Consider the following 18,146-nt stretch of genomic DNA (forward strand, 5'->3'; position numbering starts at 1 on the left):
ACACTAGGCGTGTATTTAGACTCTAATTTGTCTTTGACCAAACACATCAGCTCTCCCTCTTCTTCCACGTCCTACACGTCTAAACGTATGACCACTGCAAACTGCATCGCATTAGCTAGGGATTTGATACTATCAAGACTTGACTACTGTAACATACTATTTCTAGGCACCACAGCCTCAAATCTCAATAAATTGCGATTAATCCAAAATAAAGCCCTCCGGGCAGCCCTGGGAAAAAGAAGATCTGAGCACATATCTAACACTAGAAGAGAGTACCATTGGCTTTCTATCAAAGAAAAAATCTTATTCAAAACACTATGCAACACTTTCAAATGTCTACACGAAAATGCACCCATATACCTTAAGCACGTAATAACAAAAAAATCGATTATCAGAACCTTAAAATCTAATAACCTCTCACTACTCTCAATCCCCCACTTTAAAAAGACCCGAGCAGGAGGCGCTAGCTTTCAATATTTCGCCCCCAAAAACTGGAAAGCTCTGCCGCTCCACATCAAAAATGAGACAACCCTCACAGGATTAAAAAAATTACTGAAAACTTGGCTATTTAATCAAGAGCAATAACATAGCCATTTGATTCTGATGTAAATATACTGTTCCCTGCATATATGCTAATGTCATGAATATATATTTTCTGTACTGCTCATGTATATATTTTGCCAATTGTTATTGGCCAATGTGATGCCTTATAATTTATTCATATTCAAGCTGTCTGTAACTTCGCCGTGATACCTAAGGGTCTGGGCGAGTAACAAATGTAATAAAATGAAATAAAATGAAGCTCTGGCCACGGCTGTGCAAACTGCTGAGGGAAGGAAACGTTGGGTGTAGGACAGGAGGGGTTTGGGCAGGGCAAGAAAGGAGGGAGGTTGGCAGGGGCGGGCATAGGGGGGAGGGTGATGGGTTGGCTGTATGACCAGGGACCAGGAGGGGAGTTGGGCAGGGTTGGTATGGTGATGAGAGAAGGTGGGGAGGACTGAGGAAGAGAGGAGGGGGGAGAGTGAAGGAGGTCTGTGTGTGGAGAGGAGGGAATGGGGGCATCTGCGGGGAGAGGGGAATAGGTGGAGGGGTGGGCCCCTCTAGCCTTGGAATTGTTTGGCACGGTTGAAGACTAGGTTAGGTGCGGGAGAGGTGACTAGATTCAGGGTCAAATGGGCTGCATTCAGAAAATACAGCTACCTTGCAGAATTAGCCTTGTGTCGAAAATGGCTCCTTTGCACAGTTAGGTTAAGTGTAAGATGTGGCTGGCTGACAAAGAGGGCTAATGGCATGATAGGCTACCTTACACAAATGGGCCGAGAGCAAAATATGGCTACTTTACACAAATAGGCTAAATCCAGTGTCTACCTTAAACAAATAGGTTAATGCAAGATGAAGCCAAATGTACAAAGAGTCTGCCTTAGATGAGTAGGCTATATGCAAGATAAGGTTAATTTACACGAAATAGGCTAACTGCAAGAAAGGGCTGGCTAACACTGATGTGCTAAAATCAAGGTAATTTTACCTTACACCAATAGGCTAAATGCAACCAGTGTCTGCCTAAAACAAACAGGCTAAATGCAAGATGAGGCTAACTTACGCAAAGGGCTAACTGCAGGATATGGCCGACTAACACTGATGTGCTAAAAGCAAGCTGAGGCTACCTTCCACAAATATGCTAAATGCAACAGTGTCTACCTTTAAAGAATAGGTTAAATGCAAGATAAGGCTAATTTACACAAAAGGGCTAACTGCAAGATATGACTGATTGACGCAAGGTATAAGGCTGACTAAGATATCAAAAAATAGTCTATAGACGCCCCTCTGCCAGAATGGACGCGGCCCATTGACGTTTTCTTTGGGAAGGTACCCGCTTGAGAGTCGTCAGCCACACTTTAGCTCACTGTACCTTTCACAGATGGGAAATATCCATTTGCATATCAGTCTTTGTCCAGCCCACATGGGCAGTCCAGCACCGAAATGCTATGTCAATTCCCTTCTGAACAAAAGTACCAACAGCAACCCCATACACTTGTTTCAGCCTTGTTGGGCCTCATCAGTGAGGTGGAACTGTGCCTCTCTGAGCACAGTGAGCAAGGGGTCCATGTCTAGATGACCCGAGGAAACAAGATATGGCTAACCGTGATGGTCTGAAAACAAGGTAAGGGTACTTTACACAAAAAGGCTAAATGCAACAGGTGTCATACCTTAAACAAGTAGGCTAAGGGCAAGATCAGCCTAACGTACCCAAATCGGCTGAATGCAAGATATGGCTAACTGACGCAGGTGGGCTAAATGCAGGTTAAGGCTAACTTTCACGAGTAGGCAAATGTAGTGTATGAATGACTATCACTGATGTGCTCATTGCAGCATAAGGCAAACTTACACAAAAGGGCTAACTGCATAATATGACTGACTAATGGTGGACTAAATGCAAGATAAGGCTAACTTTCACTAATACGCTAAATGCAGCAAGTGTCTACCTTAAACAAATAGGCTAAATGCAAGATATGACAGTAACACTGATGTGCTAGAAGCAAGTTCAGGCTAACTTTCACAAATAGGTTAAATGCCACAAGTGTCTACCTTCAACGTGCAGGCTAAATGCAAGATGAGGCTGACTGGCGCGGGTGGGCTAAATGCAAGTTAAGGCTAAGGATCACGAATAGGCTAAATGCAAGATAAGGCTAACGATCACGAATAGGCTAAATGCAAGAGAAGGCTAACTTTCACAAAATAGGCTAACTGTAAAATATGGCCGACTAATGCAGAAGGGTTAAATGCAGGATAGATTGACTTTCACTAATGGGCTGAATGTAAAGTGTGTTTACCTTAAACAGAATGGCTTAAATGTGAGATAAGGCTAGCTTACACAAATGGACTGAATGCAAGATATGGTTGACTAATGTAGTTGAGCTAGCTGCAAGAAAAGGCAAACTTACACAAATGGGTTTAATGCATGTGGGTATATGATGTTAGGTAATAAGAGTGGTGGGGTTTTACTGGAGTGCAGTAATGGCTGTACTCCCCGCCCACAACACACTTAACTTGTCAGACGCTGCTGGTTGACTACGGCAGGCTTCCCAGATGAACACGGGCAAACTCTGTATGCAGCTCCTTAGTCAGGAGCTGCCCTTTGCCTTGTGGCCCTTAGCCTGGGCTGCCTGGGCAGAGGCTGTCCTGTAGGACGATCCTAAAAGACCCAATCACAGGGCGGTGGGCGGGCTGAGAGGCGAGAGCAGGGGAAGAGCAGGAACCAGGTGGGGAGGGAGGCAGGCAAGCGGGGAGACTGTTTGGAAAGCACAGAGGATTTCCCAAAATAAATAATAAAGTATAAGTAGTTGGGCGAGAGGAGAGTGACCATCTCCCATTCTGTACACTAATGGTATTTATTAAAAATATGACGGCAATAGTAGACCAGGATTATAATGGACATTATATTTAAACAAGGGCCAAAATCGAGTCCTGTGGCACCAGGAAAACCTTGACTTTACTAATAGGGTAGTTACCGAGGTAGTACCTCGTTTAATAGCTGAGAGAACAACTGGGGATAATACCAATGAAAAGATGATGATGCAAACTATTCAAACACAGGTAGCAGAAAAATGATCTTATAAATCTATCTTAGAAAGATCTAATAAAAGGATTATCTTGTGGAAAGGCCATGATAAGCTGATCAGTGATGCAAAAAAGAACATGCGTCAGGAGATAAAGAGAACTATTTCTCCGCGAAATATCGGGGACACAACTAATTCCTATGCTAATTAAATCTATTAAAAAGAACTGTAGATGCTGGTTGAAAAAGCACAAGAATGAGTGTGAGATAATTCAGTGGAAAAAAATTGCCACCCTAGACTCTCTAATAATTCCTCGGGGATATGGCAGATATTACGCAGTGGTAAAAAAAGAGAACTGTCTATAAATTGTATTCCAGAAGTGAAATGGAGTGAACATATACAAGCTACACTGTGTCGAGTGGAGCAAAATGTGGATATTGTTCTACACCCTGGGGATAGCTGGGAATGCAAGGCATCAAATTTAGACATCATTGCGATAACAGAAAAGCTAAATAATTCTTGTGCCGCGGGTCCTGATGGCGCTTGTAATCTATTACTAAAAAAGGAACCAGAAATATGGGCAGCTGCTTTTCACCTGTTATTTAGCCAAATAGGGAAGCTAGGGATTATCCCAAAATCATGACACATTAGCCACATTTTGACAGTCCACAAAAACGGTGCATGGGATAACCTAGAAAACTTTCGAATGTTGGCGATGTTAGACATTCAAATTGGCTTTAGAGCGAAATCAAGCACTACGCATAACCTGATAATGCTAACATCGGCAATAGAACACACATGGAAAAAAAGAGAACTGAATGTTTATTGCGCCTACATAGATTTATCTGCTGCCTTTTGATACGGTGATGAGGAACCGTTTATGGCGGAAGCTAAATTCTTGGAATATTCCGGAAGGATTAATAAGAATGCTCATGTTACTATATTCCGATACACATGTCCGCTTGCGTTCGGATGCTACGGGCAGACTCTCTGCACTGATGTCTACTAGTAGCGGAGTGAAGTAAGGCTACATAGTGGCGGCCACCTTATTTAATCTGTACCTTGCAGACATGCAAGAAGCGTTCGCTAATACTGATGCAAACCCAGTAAAGATTAGTACAGTGGTGCTTGGATGTTTGGCTTATGCGGATGACTTGCTGATCTTAGATTACACTCCTATAGGTCTACAGCGAGTGCTTGATACGCTGGCTGTTTATTCTAGTGCTAATGGATTAACCATCAATATTGAGAAAAGTAAAGTGATGGTTTTTCCTGCGGGGGAAAAAAACAAGAAATATGTGTGGAATCTGAGTAATAAGGTGTTAGAACAAGTCACTACCTATAAATATCTGAGCATAATGATCGATGAGAAGTTAAACTGGGATGCCCAATGGACTGCCCTAAAATTACATTGTCTAATAGCAGTAAATGCTCTTAGTGTTTTTATTGGTAGAAATGGGGGATGCTCAGCAACCGCGATTTTGACAATATACACAGCGAAAGTAAGAGCTATTCTGTTGTACGCTGTGGCAATATGGGGACGCAAATATGGCCAGAGGTTAGTTGCATTTGAAGCCAAGATGTTACGCAAATTATTGCGGTTGCCCGAGAATGTTTCTGTTGAGTATCTGTATCTTGAGTTCGATCTAAAAGGGGTGATGTCAGCATATTTATGCCAATGCATAATGTTCTTTGACAATCTATGTACATTTACTACAGATACAATAATGGCACCCTTTGTCCAGGTTTTTCTGAGGTTAGAGGCTAGTTTGACTATTGGAACAGTAGGAATCTTAAAAGCCATATATGCGAAATGGATAGTACGATATACGAACTCCACTAAAAAGGAGAAACTAAAGTCTTGGTTAAAAATGAAATTGCAAGACTAGTTATGACCAACATATGATTGACTTAGCAACCAAAGCACCTACTGGGTCATATTGCCAAGCAAGGTCAACCCGGTCATCTGTACCCAATTACATTATGGCATACCCAAGTTTAAGAACATTTCGCACTTATCTGTTAATGAAATTTCACACCTCAGAAGCACTTCAGACTATACGCTCTAGGTTGGGTTTACAGCATGACATGCATAAGTGTCGACTATGTGGCAATGAATGATTGAATCCCTTTCACATTTAGTAATTGACTGTGATAGCTTGTGGAAGCTGCGTTACAAGTTTTCACAATCCTATAGTAATAACAATTGATCTTAATGAAATAGCAGATTTATGAGGCACATTTTTGATGGGTGATGATATCAATCTTATATATTTTATAGTGTCCTTTTATCTGAAGATTGTGGATATTTTAAGATGCCTTGAATAGGGTCTTATGTTTTGTACTGAAATTGTTTTAATATATTAGATTGTTAATACATGTATATGAAATGTGTATTATATCATGTTTTATACAAAGCCATTTAGGCTTTAAGTATATCAATCAAAACTTGAAACATAAAGTAAAATCAGGCCATGGGTTGGGAGTTCACAAGGTTCTGCAATCCACTCCTCCCCAGAAGCCAGTGTAGGGGAGTAGTGGTCCAAAAGACCCCCCCTTGCCTACATCCTCCACCCCGGGTGAGGGCCATGGCTCATCGGGCGTTCCCTCCTACCACCAGTGCCCAGGTGGTGGATGGCTCACCTGCTGAAGACATTGCCCGCACGTATTAAATCTAGCTAGGCCTCAGAAACCATTTTCTGTCTACTTAAGATGGTGTGAGCCCAGCGCGCTGCAGCGCGGCCCCCACCTTCAGAGAGTTCCAGTCCTCCCTGTCTCCGCAGCACCATGGTAGATCCGCTGCAAGGACGTTCCCACGAACAAGACGGGCATGATCTAGCGTAATACATTAACATTGTAACAGCTCACCGTCCGCAGTGTATCACTGCTTCCACAATGACCCGGTCAGCAAGGCCTGGGCGATGGGAAAATCTGTAGAATGGTCATCTGCTGAAAGCAGACAGGTACCCAAGTATGAATGTAAGAAGCCACTTTTAACACATGTATCCTCTCCATACAACCACTCTTACTAAAGAAATCTGTGAAATAGTGTAATTATCGTACATGACGCCTAGCCGTGAAGGACCCACACCCCTGCAGGGGTGTACAAATGTTAAAAGCATTTCCGGGGGATGATTCTTCATAAGTACCACTGAAAGCCCCACGGCCCGCGGTCCCACACCACAACTGAACTGATGCTGCTAGAGTACACAAGAAAACGAATGTAACCATACCCATGACACATGTGAAGAGTGTGCGAGAATGCACTCGTCACACGTGTATGTCTAGGCCCCTCATGTGCCATCTCCGCCACGCACAGTGGCGGGTTACTTTCTATGTACTCAACGAACCCTAAAACTACCTCACTCACTGCAAATGTATATGCATATAACTAAATACTGTAGTTGTTAAGACATAGTGTATGAATAAGGTGCTCAGACTGGGTATAATCGAAACACATCCAGCAAAGTTTAAATGCATGTTTCAAAATGATTTGAATAAGTATTATAGAGGGTTCAAATGTTTGTGATGTTTTTACCTAAAATCGGCAACACACGAGGGAGATACCTTTGTGAACTGCATGCAAGGCCGTTCCCCCTCCCACCCTGCGAAGGCTGCCAAGACATGAGAGCAGAGGCCCGCGCTGCGCTACTCCGCCTCCCCCAACCAGACTGGAGCCGCTTCAAAGATTTGTAGCCCCCTCTGCAGCACCCAAGGCCACGGCCCGCCACCTGCACTATTTACAGCACAGCAGTAAACCTCTGCCTGAACACACACTTCTAACGGCGCCCCCTCGTAAACCCCACAGCCCACCGGATCATCTTAGACTTATGGCCCTGTGCAATCAGGACACCCAACACTTTGACAACACACAGCGGAACATCCATAACAACTTCTAACAAGGCAGAAAGACCTGCACCGCCCGTCCCAGGCCCTGAAGCTTAGCCCCTCGACCTATAGCCCCGGTCAACAGGACACTGGTAACCATGTCCTGACGTATTACCTCCAGACCCCTCACAAAGTACATTCCTCCTGTGTTGCATTAACCTGTAGAATAACCTATTGGAAGATTTACTAAAGAAGGTAATATTGCAATGGTTGTAGCATGGCCCAGGGCAAATAAGTCAGGAAAGGACATTCATCTCTGACACTGGCCACGATGGCACAACAACACCGCCCGGATGAACCCAGCCAACCTGCCAGGCCCAGCCCAACCCGCGAGGCTGACCAGTGACGTCTTCCAGCCAAAGCCAACCACATCGCAGCAGCACCTATAGTTAGTCGTCGCCACCCAATCCCATTGAACTTGTGCCCCCTATAGTGTGTAGGTTCTTATGACGTTTTTTGTAAATATATACGCCTGTCTTTGCTATTGTTAGACAGAGCGCTCTTGGAGTTTTGCAGAGTTCTTTGCATGCCCTATTCTGATTGATAAACTCCCATTTAATCTCACCCGCACTCTGTCTTGGCTTGATTCCCAATTTGGGAGAGTCCTTTATTGTCTCTCATTGCGGGGAGGATCGTGCTGGTTGGAGACGCTAGCCTTCACCAGACAGAGGGAAAATAAATTCAGTTCTAACAACGGAGGTCTCATAAACTGTACAAGTAACCCTAACGGATGTGGCCACACAAGGGCACTTAGATCTTTAAACAAAATTGTATATAATCTTCTAGCTAGTGATATAAGGTTATTAAACCGCAAAGTAGAAAAGACATAAAATGAGGAAATGATGAAACATAGCGACAAAAAGCTTAAGAGTATATGAAACAAAATATTCCTTTACAGTGTACAATCCATAACATCATATGTGTTTGGTGATAGAATTGCCCTTGATACACCGGACAAGACACATCAAAAAGCCTAATTGGTTAGTGTAACTCTGTATTACCATTGCATTCGCTTGTGGACTCTTTATAATTCTTTTATATTCTTGAAGTCTAGTTTACAGAATCAACATGTTTTCCCTTCTACTTTGTAGGTTTGTATGTGAGGGATTGAAATGGTGCAAACCCAGCTATAGAGACGTGCAATTATGGAAATAGATGAGAGTAATAGAAGTAGAATACAAAGAAGGTTAGGCGCGAAAGGGATACATGGGGGTGAAAACAGAGCGCACACTAGAATACAGCGATGAGTATCTGATGGGATGTTCTTTCACGGAGAGAGTTCCCTTCCTAAATGCTTGATAGAAGGAGCTGCTTGCCTTTATGTGTCAGTATGTTATTCCACACAACTGACGAGAATGCTTGTTTTATTCTGTTCTCCTTTCTTTTATCGATTTCCAGCCTGGCATGTCACGGCTTTTTTATTCTGGGGTTTGAAGCACATGCTCCTGTACTCACTAGGTGTTTCTCTACCCAGTTGCTTTTGTTCATGTTTCTTCGTGAAGTTACCAGAATATGATTGTGTAAACATAATCTAAGAGAACCGCATTACATACAAAGTATTGTTTGAAGTGAACCCCAAAATAGACACATTGGGCCTCATCACAAGTTGGGTGGTGTCCCTGCCGCCGGATACTGCCGAACGCTAATAGCGCTACCGTAACTCAGTCTGGCGTAATTTTCGCAAGTTCATGGGTTGCGGGGGATGGTTAATCACGATTTTCCATTGGGTCCTATGGAGTTGGGGAGCGCTATTACCACCGGCGGTAATAGCACCAAAACCAGCCCTGAAGATTGCCATTTTCCGCCCAACTCATGATTTGGCCAGCCCTTAAATGTGGCCGTAATACTGTTACCGCCGCATTTAAGGGCTCAGGCCAAACTCGTGATGCAGCCCATAGCTATTTAATCCATCTCTTCTCAACTCTCTCAATTGCATTTCCCCTCCATATGCTTCTGCCTGTGATTTTACAGTTTCTTGTTTGCAATCCAGTATTTTATTGCATTGGTAGAAAACATGTATGTTTAGTCGTAGATGGTCATTACTGTTTCAACAAATGATAGAATGAATGTGCCCCGGCCATGAATATACATATGTGTATGTTTCCTGTTTTATTTGAGCACAGACGTACCGGGAGCACTTGGAGGGGCAGAAGCACAAAAAAAAAGAAGTCGTTCAAAAATCTGGTAACGATACAGCCTGCGCTCCACTTCTATGTTGTGAACTTTGTGATGTCGCCTGCACCGGAGCAGATGCATATGCTGCGCATATCCGCGGATCAAAGCACCAGAAGGTAATGATTGGATAATTTGAAGATGGTTTAAGGATGCATAAATGGTTATTACCAAAAGCTTTTCGTGTCCAAAGACTACTCTTGTCTCTCTGTCCACTTCTTCCTTTCAATGCCTCTTTATTTTAATTAAGTTTGTTCGCATGTCGCACTAGAAGGTCGCTTTTATACTTCTCATGTACGTGATTATATCGCAGCGCGAAATTACGAATTCGATAATCTAGAATTCGAAACGCTCGCTGCGGTATAATCACGCATTAGTTAACCTCTGTGTTATTTTCCTAATTGCTAATATGTGTTTTTATGTAGCCCTTCATGCTCGATTCCGCGCTTCCATGCATTACAATAACAGGTGTTTTATTATTACGCGTGCGTTTTATTAGCTCAGAAGAATAGGGACCTTGCCACGGTATTAGAACTTGTTATCTTGAAGATTTGCTTACGATCCGGCAAATACAGTAGCAGAGCTCCCTCTTCTGGCAAACTGCTGTTAATGCCACTGATCAAAATACGGACGAGCCCTTTAAATTATTTCGCCTTGTTATGGAACATGCAGTGGCCGATTTAAAATAAAGATCCCCCATACGCAAGAATGACAACCCTGCAACCCCCATCCCATTATAGCGAACAAGGGAGCGTAGGGCTGCCCCGCATTTGTCCTCTATAATGGGATAGTATGGTATAATTGTTAGGGATTTTCGGCTGTCCGAAATGTTAGTACAGCCGGAATTAGAACAATAATACCATATGTACTGCGATAAGATACTTATCCTTGTTGTGATAAGTTTGTGTTCCTTGCAAGATTGCCGTTTTTAACTCCGTTCACTTCTCCTATGTACTTTCTCAAAACTGTTGAACATAAATGCTCTCCATTCTATTGTGAGCTTTGTCTTTTTGTTAATAGAATCATAATAGAAACAATAGAAACAGGTTGATACCGCAAGAACAATCATATGTCATAAACCAGTTTTATTTTTCAGTTTTCTCCAGTATGAATGTGTTCTTCTATTCATAAGTATAGAAATCCTTCCATCATAATTTACAGTCCATTTAAATGTATTTTCATTTGCACGTTTTTATTAGCCCTGGTAATTTAAGCTCTTCTCGTCGTGAGCACCATACATTTTCATAACCACTATCGATTAAAACATTGTACTTATTTTTATGATCTTGCAACCAACCACCTTCTTGTATTTCCAGTGTCACCAAATTGAAGGAATGTTGGCCGGGGGAAGCAAGGGGCATGCATGTAGTGTGGTGGCGAGGACCTCTGTCTCCTTAAACACTGACGCACAAATGAAAAAAAAAACACTGTTACCCGACTCCCAACTTTGAACAAATCGGATTTCTCCCCAGCCTATTTGATTTTCAAGCCCAGATTGTTAGAGGGCATTGTCTCTTTAAGACAGAGACAGATCCACGTAGGATTAGCCACGTAGGTCATGACATGGGAGAAAAGGGAAGAGAAAGGTAAAGTAAAGTTGATTAGTGTGTATTAGTTTGACGAATAAAGAACACGTCCTTCATCCTCTCTGGTTGTGTCCCTTTTAATCCACAAGGCCTAAGGACCGTAACAACTGGCGGCGAGGCTATCCACACCCACACACCACGATGATTCCTCCTTATCCTCACCAGACACTCAAGCGTTCCTGCTACGCCATGTCTGCTGCTGCTGCCTTAGCCGGGAGATCCCCATTGGACACCCCCAACTCCTTTGGTCCGTACCATAACACAATGAAATGAATACAAAGACAATTTTTAAAGTTTGGAAAACACAGGGTCACAGGTTTATTAGGAGCAAGACAACTTGGGACGGTCCCAGCCACATTACAAAACAGTCAGATACAGGTAAACCTGTCACCTCTTTAGCCACTGGCCAAACTGACAAAACCGCTGGTTACTTCCAGCTACACTGGTACACCAGTGGGACACTCGGGCACTGACCAGGAGATTGTTGGCCTATCGCCCTAAGGAAGGGAGTCAGTGCCCGTCGAGGGATCGGCTCGAGCCCGGCCAATCCCGAGCCGCTGCAGCGTGAAGTCCCTCATTGGCTAGGATCGCCCCGATACTCCACCTGTAACAAAAAACAATAAAATTAAACACAAATCAAACAACACATTAACTTATCTTCAATATTTTTTACTATGTGCACATTAAATTCACATTGATGATGCGACTGCATCATCTTGGTCCTACTCTCACAACCGGTCCGTACAAAATAACTGCATACCTAATTTCTTGACAACTTTCCACATGTGAGCCCATGATTCCATTTCGGCGTGGGTGGGTGGGGATTCTTGCAAGGCGGGAGCTGCTGGGCAAAAGAATGATGGGCAGCAGCTCCCGCCCTTATAAGTGTCCCCGGGAGACCAGGCCAGAAGCCAGGTCCCCAGGGATGCCTCTTCCGCCTCGCTGAGGGGGGGGAGGAAGAGGAGAGGCATGACTAGCAACCGGAAGGGGGTGGCCAGAGGGGACAGCCCGCTATGTAGGCTGTCCCTCTAGCGCCCCCTGCGGGGGCCGGTCAGCCTCTTAGCGGGGAGATCCCCATTGGACACCCCCACCTCCTTTGGTCCGTACCATAACACAATGAAATGAATACAAAGACAACTTTTAAAGTTTGGAAAACACAGGGTCACGGGTTTATTAGGAGCAAGACAACTTGGGACGGTCCCAGCCACATTACAAAACAGTCAGATACAGGTGAACCCTGTCACCTGTTTAGCCACTGGCTAAACTGACAAAACCGCTGGTTACTTCCAGCTACACTGGTACACCAGTGGGACACTCGGGCACTGACCAGGAGATTGTTGGCCTATCGCCCTAAGGAAGGGAGTCAGTGCCCGTTGATGGATTGGCTCGAGCCCGGCCAATCCCGAGCCGCTGCAGCTGCAGCGTGAAGTCCCTCATTGGCTAGGACCGCCCCGATACTCCGCCACGCTTTGATGGTGGCTCGCGGTGCCATCAATGCCCCCAAACCTTAGGCCCTTACTTCTCTCTTAGCATCCCAATTGTTCCATACTCACCATTGGTTCATCTGCAGCCAGCCCTCCTTAGCTCGCCCAATATAGCCGTCAGGAAAACATTGTTGCCCTTGTCAGATAAGTGTACACCATCTGCATCAAAATGGGAAGGCAAGGAGCTCAGGCAGCAATGCCCTATAAACCCCAGGCCCTCTGCCTTTGTGAATTTTGCTTCTGTTGAGGCGCTTCCTGGATTTTTCCATGCGGGGCAGAGAGATGGCGTCCCTCCACACCTGCCTTTGCACCATCTCTGACCAGAGTATTTCTGTGCCTGGTAACTCATGTGCTCTAATGCGCAAAGTCACCTGTATTTGGGCGAGCAGGTGACCGCGGCCCAATTTAGCCAGATCGTTGCCCCCCAAATGAATCACCAACCACCTTGGTGCACGCCTCCACTGTAATCGCCAGTGAATGGCCGGCAGCAAGGAATGCCACCTCATTCCAGGAGTGCCCAGCCACACACACTCGGTACTCTTGAATCCCAAGTTTTGTCCGATCGTCCATTGCCTAGCCCTTTTTTCTGCCCGTGTCACAAATGAGTGGCCGATCAGCCACACTGCATCATCTATAGGGGAAAGACATATCATACCATAAGTTACCTGATTCACCTGTATCCAAACTGACCCCATTCCCTGCCCCGGCCCCTCAGTGCCCTTGATATCTAGTATTCTTCTGGGCATGCACTGTGCTGGGGGCGGACATAAAGTCGATAATGGCCAGACTCCCACCTCCCACCTTTCATGATCGCCCGAGGGGACCTGCCTTGTTGAAAGGCTGTGGTGGCGGCGCCTACCCTAAAACTATGCATGGACCAACCTTCCTCCTGGATGCCCAAAGCCTTCAATGCCTTTGCCAACACTTTGCGCAATTGGAATACAGAAAGGGGGGGAGGGGAAAGTGTCAGTGTGAATCAGCAGGGGGCCGGCACTCGTGGCACGTAACTGTACAAAGAGTTTAAAAAGGAGTACCGGGCAACATTCCGAAAGGGGTGCCGCGTGTAAGACTATGTTATAACCTTTTTCTTGCTGGTCCGTTTTGCTTTTCCTCAATAATATTCTGACCCCTTCACCTGTTTCCTTGTGAAACAGAGATACATCACCCAAAGCAATGGCCCTCCCAGATGTGTCCTTTTTAGATGCAGAAACTAGCTCACTAATCCTAAATGCCCCAAAAAAGGCCCATGCGAATGCCAGCCTGAATAGCGGCCCTTCGTATTCGCTGAAGCATATGCTAGGTAATGTGGCCAACAACTTTACCAATAGTCCAAAGTCAATCGGTTTTCGCACATCCTTAGACCTTGGCTCCGAACGGGCCCAGCCTTTCAATGCAGAACGCACCAAAAACCCTTTTGAGGGATCGCCCTTCCCCTCCAATTTGAAGTGGAATGCAACTGCTGCTAAATGCGATGCTGCCCAACTCTTTGACATGCCCTCTGTGTGTGCCCAGACCACAAAGGCATGCACCTGTTCCTCCGCAGTCAGTTTCTCACCTTGTAGATGAGAGATCACGTTCTTGAACTTACCATAACCTTGCTGGTATCTACATCTTACTCCGGGCGTGAGTGAGCGCTCACTCAACTCGGCAAGCGCCCTGTCCACACCACCAGCTGCCACCACTCCTTTTTGAACTGCACTCCCTCCAGTCTGCCCTCTGGGTGGGCCTTCCGGAACTTCGACCACTGAAAGCGAGAAAGAGCGTCAGCAGCAATATTGGCAGTTCCCGGCACATGTCGGCCCCTAAATTCAATGTTGTGATACAGACATACTTCCACTAGTTTCCTGAGCAAGCTCAACATTGCAGGGCATGATGCAGACTGTAAGTTAATGGCTTGCACTACCGCATTGTTGTCAGACCAAAAACGAACCCTCTTATTGGCCAAAACCGTAGGCCATAACAACAGTGCGACAACAATGGGAAACATTTCCAAGATCATTATGTTCTTTGTTCTCCCCTTCTTGTGCCACTGCTGTGGCCACTTCTGAGCACACCACTCCGGCCCCAGGATTACGCCGAAACCTTTACTTCCCGCAGCGTCTGAAAACAACTGTAGTTCAGTGTTGGTTTCCCACGGGGTTCGCCAGATTTGCACCCCATTGAAGCTGTCTAAGAATCTGAACCACATCCTTAAGTCTTCCTTGAGGCCAGTGCTTAATCTAATATGGTGTTGCTTCTGAACCACACCCGCTGTTGCCCTGGCCAGCCTACGAGCAAAAACCCTGCCTGCCGGGATTATCTTGGCCGCAAAATTCAGTTTCCCCAGAAGTTGCTGCATTTTCTCAAGGGTGGTCCTGTCTTTTGACAAATTATTCACTATTTCCTCCTTCAAACCTTTCACTTTATCCTCGGGCAACCTACAAGTGCCCCTAACCGTGTCTATCTCAATGCCAAGAAATGTGAGAACCCTGCAAGGGCCCTCTGTTTTTTCAGGAGCTAAGGGAACACCCAACTCTACCATCAATTGTTGAAAAACAGACATTGCTATTGCACAGTCCTTGGACCCTTCCTTGCCAGAGAATAGAAAGTCGTCTAGATAATGAACCATTGCCACCCGCTGCTCCCTTCTGCGTGCCGCCCATTCAAGGAACGTGCTGAATGTTTCCAAAAAGGAACAGGACACTGAGCACCCCATAGGCATACATTTGTCTACAAAGAATCCCTCATTCCACTGGAAACCCAGCAAATGGAAGCTGGCTGGATTCACAGGTAATAAGCGGAATGCAGACTCAATATCCACTTTGGCCATCAATGCCCCTCTTCCCATATTGGCCACCACCAACATAGCCTGATCAAAAGATGCGTAGTGAACAGAGCATACTTCAGGGCTCAACCAGTCGTTCACTGACTCGCCCTTCGGGTAAGAAAGGTGGTGGATGAGCGTGTACTTGCCCTTCTCCTTTTTGGGAACTATGCCCAGAGGTGACACAATGAAGTTGGGGAGAGAGGGGGGGCATCAAATGGTCCAGAAATCCTGCCTAGTTCTAGTTCTTTGTTTAATTTCTTATCAATCTCCTCAGGCAGATCCCTCGCTGAAGGTAAGTTCCTAGCAAAGCGGCAGGTGAGGGGACCCTCTTAAGGAATAACAAATCCTTCTGTGAAACCTTGAAATAACAAATCCCTCTCCCGCTGTCTGGGGTAATGGCTTAGATGATCCACTAACACCTGCAAATTCACTGGAGAGGGACCCTTCCTAGACAAATCCAAATTCTGTGTAGCAGTGCCTGTTGCCGGGGAAGGGGGGAGTGAATATGTGAGCCTTACTGTCCATTTCTCTGGCCCCTACCCCCGGATCCACCCTCCCGCTTGAAACATCTGACCAAGGGATGGTTCCCCCTGCATTTCCCGCACTCATGGCTGAACTTACACTTGGGACCCCAGTTACAGCTGCCCTTATTAAAAAACCGGCATGCCCTATTCGCTCCCTTCTTATCCTCTTGTGGTCCATTCGAGGTACCAGAACATGTGGCTCCCGACTCTTGGCCCCCCCGTCCCTGGGGGGTATTGTGAAAGGGTTGCCCCTTACCACCATTGTTTTGCTTGCCGTACCCGTTCTTCTTCCCGCTTTTGTAAATATCATTCCAGACAATACTCTTCCTCTGCTTACCCCCCATAAAAGTGACCCAGCCGTCCATCATTTTCTGGTCCCATGTCATTGTGGGGCAGTGTTCCATCATGTGTCTAAACTTCCTGTCATAATCGATCCATCCAGTAGAACCGTACAGCCTAGCTTCTTCTACAATTGATTCCCTGTACTTGATCAAACCGGCCCGTGCTCAGGGTTCTTTTCCATCACCAAAACTGACATTATATCAAATGCCTTCTCCCAGTTGGCTATGTTCTCTTCCGGATGATACTTACGATGCCTCTTATTGTTCTCTTCAGTGCTTAGCGTGACATTGGGGCCAGCATCTTATATTGCTAAAAGGCTGAATATGTCAATATTCTTCCTGGCCCATATTTGCTCTCTGATGTCCCAGGGTATATGCCAGGCTAAGGATGACCTGCCTGATAACAGGGGGGCAACGGTCACCGGCTGTTCCGCTCCTAAAGGCGCTGAAGGTGATGCGAGTGAAGTGATGGGGGCGCTGACGGTGGGGGCTGTGCCCGTCGTAGGGGCAGGGGGGATGGGTATACTGGGCAAATTGATATCAGTGGTGCTCGCGCTGGTCCCCTCCCACACACTCCTAGCCACTGGTAGGGTAGCCACTGTTGCCGCAGGAGCCCCATTGCCCCTGACCAACAATAATAACTCTTCTAAAATCAACCCAAGCCTTTCATTACCTACGGCACCCCCGACTGGTGGCGACACACCTGTTTTTCAACTGCAACCTGTAACATGGGAGGTGCAATGGGACACAATTGCGTTTCGCTCACACTCGCTACACCTGCAGCTGCTGCCGGTGGCAAGGCTGTTGCGCCTGGCCCAACTTGCGCCAGCTCGCTGACATTTTGTACCTTAGGCGCCACCTGCAACATTTCAACCGCTTTCTTACCCTTTTGATGGCGTTTTCTCTTGGCAGGTAAAGGTTTTAGTGCGGTTGTGCTCGGTGGGGGAGTATCTACCACAGGGGGGGTGGACAGATCTGGGCGTCCACCACAACTTGTTTGGGTAGCTATGGTTGTTTTTTGGCTAACACTTTCTTAGCCCAACCCTTCCCCTCACTGCGCATCCTCTGTTGGAATAACGCCCAGATGGCCCCTTCGTCCTCTTCCTCACTTGACCCCGGGGTGTTGGGCACTTCCTCAATGGAGTGGAATAGATCTTGTGAGTCCTCCACCGACGACATCCTAACTGAAGATGGAAAATTCACGTTACTACCCAACCTTACTGCATCCCACGTTGCGGGTGCTGACTAAATGCACCCGCCAAGACTAGTTTTCACACATTTGCTGACTCCTTGACCTATACCTTACCCCGCTTCTTTTCGTTTTGGTGAATATCCTTAAATTCCTCTTAACCGCTGCTCCTTTGCCCGACCTGTATTCAAAAATTGAACCACGCCGTTAAGCAATTCATTCATTCGACATCACAAAAGGCGCCTGAGGATCATAAAGGAATGTATTGGCCCCAAGAAAGCACATGAATTGCAAACATTTCTCCACACAACACTGGGAGACATCATAAGTAATAGGCGTAACTGGCCGTGGCCTGGCTAAGCACATATTCAGCCCGTGATGCGGAGGCCTCCCCCCTAATGACATTCGTGCTCAACCAATTTGCATGCAGGCCTTTAACACTCACCTACCACCCTGCGTATTTCACATGCACTGCTCCTTAATTTCTTCCACTACGCCAATTTCACTGCTGAGGTCCGAACCAATATCCCCTGTTTACTAAACAGGCACTTTACCCACCCCAGTCACAGCGCCACATGATTAAATAATAATACCATGGC

General features: G+C 45.9%; 1 protein-coding gene across 4 annotated transcripts in view; it reads left to right on the plus strand.

The window, feature by feature from the left end:
- Positions 1–18,146, plus strand: part of ZFR2 (zinc finger RNA binding protein 2) — a 2,121,586-nt gene that overhangs the window by 619,127 nt on the left and 1,484,313 nt on the right. For all 4 annotated transcript variants that reach the window (XM_069649412.1, XM_069649413.1, XM_069649415.1 and 1 more), the window contains one exon: positions 9,569–9,736. In XM_069649412.1, the coding sequence (XP_069505513.1) occupies positions 9,569–9,736 (168 nt within the window). The remainder of the gene's footprint in view (positions 1–9,568; positions 9,737–18,146) is intronic.

This window comes from Ambystoma mexicanum, chromosome 1p (assembly GCF_040938575.1).
Source record: "Ambystoma mexicanum isolate Mex_15411 chromosome 1p, UKY_AmexF1_1, whole genome shotgun sequence".
In the NCBI taxonomy this organism is placed as follows: Eukaryota; Metazoa; Chordata; class Amphibia; order Caudata; family Ambystomatidae; genus Ambystoma; species Ambystoma mexicanum.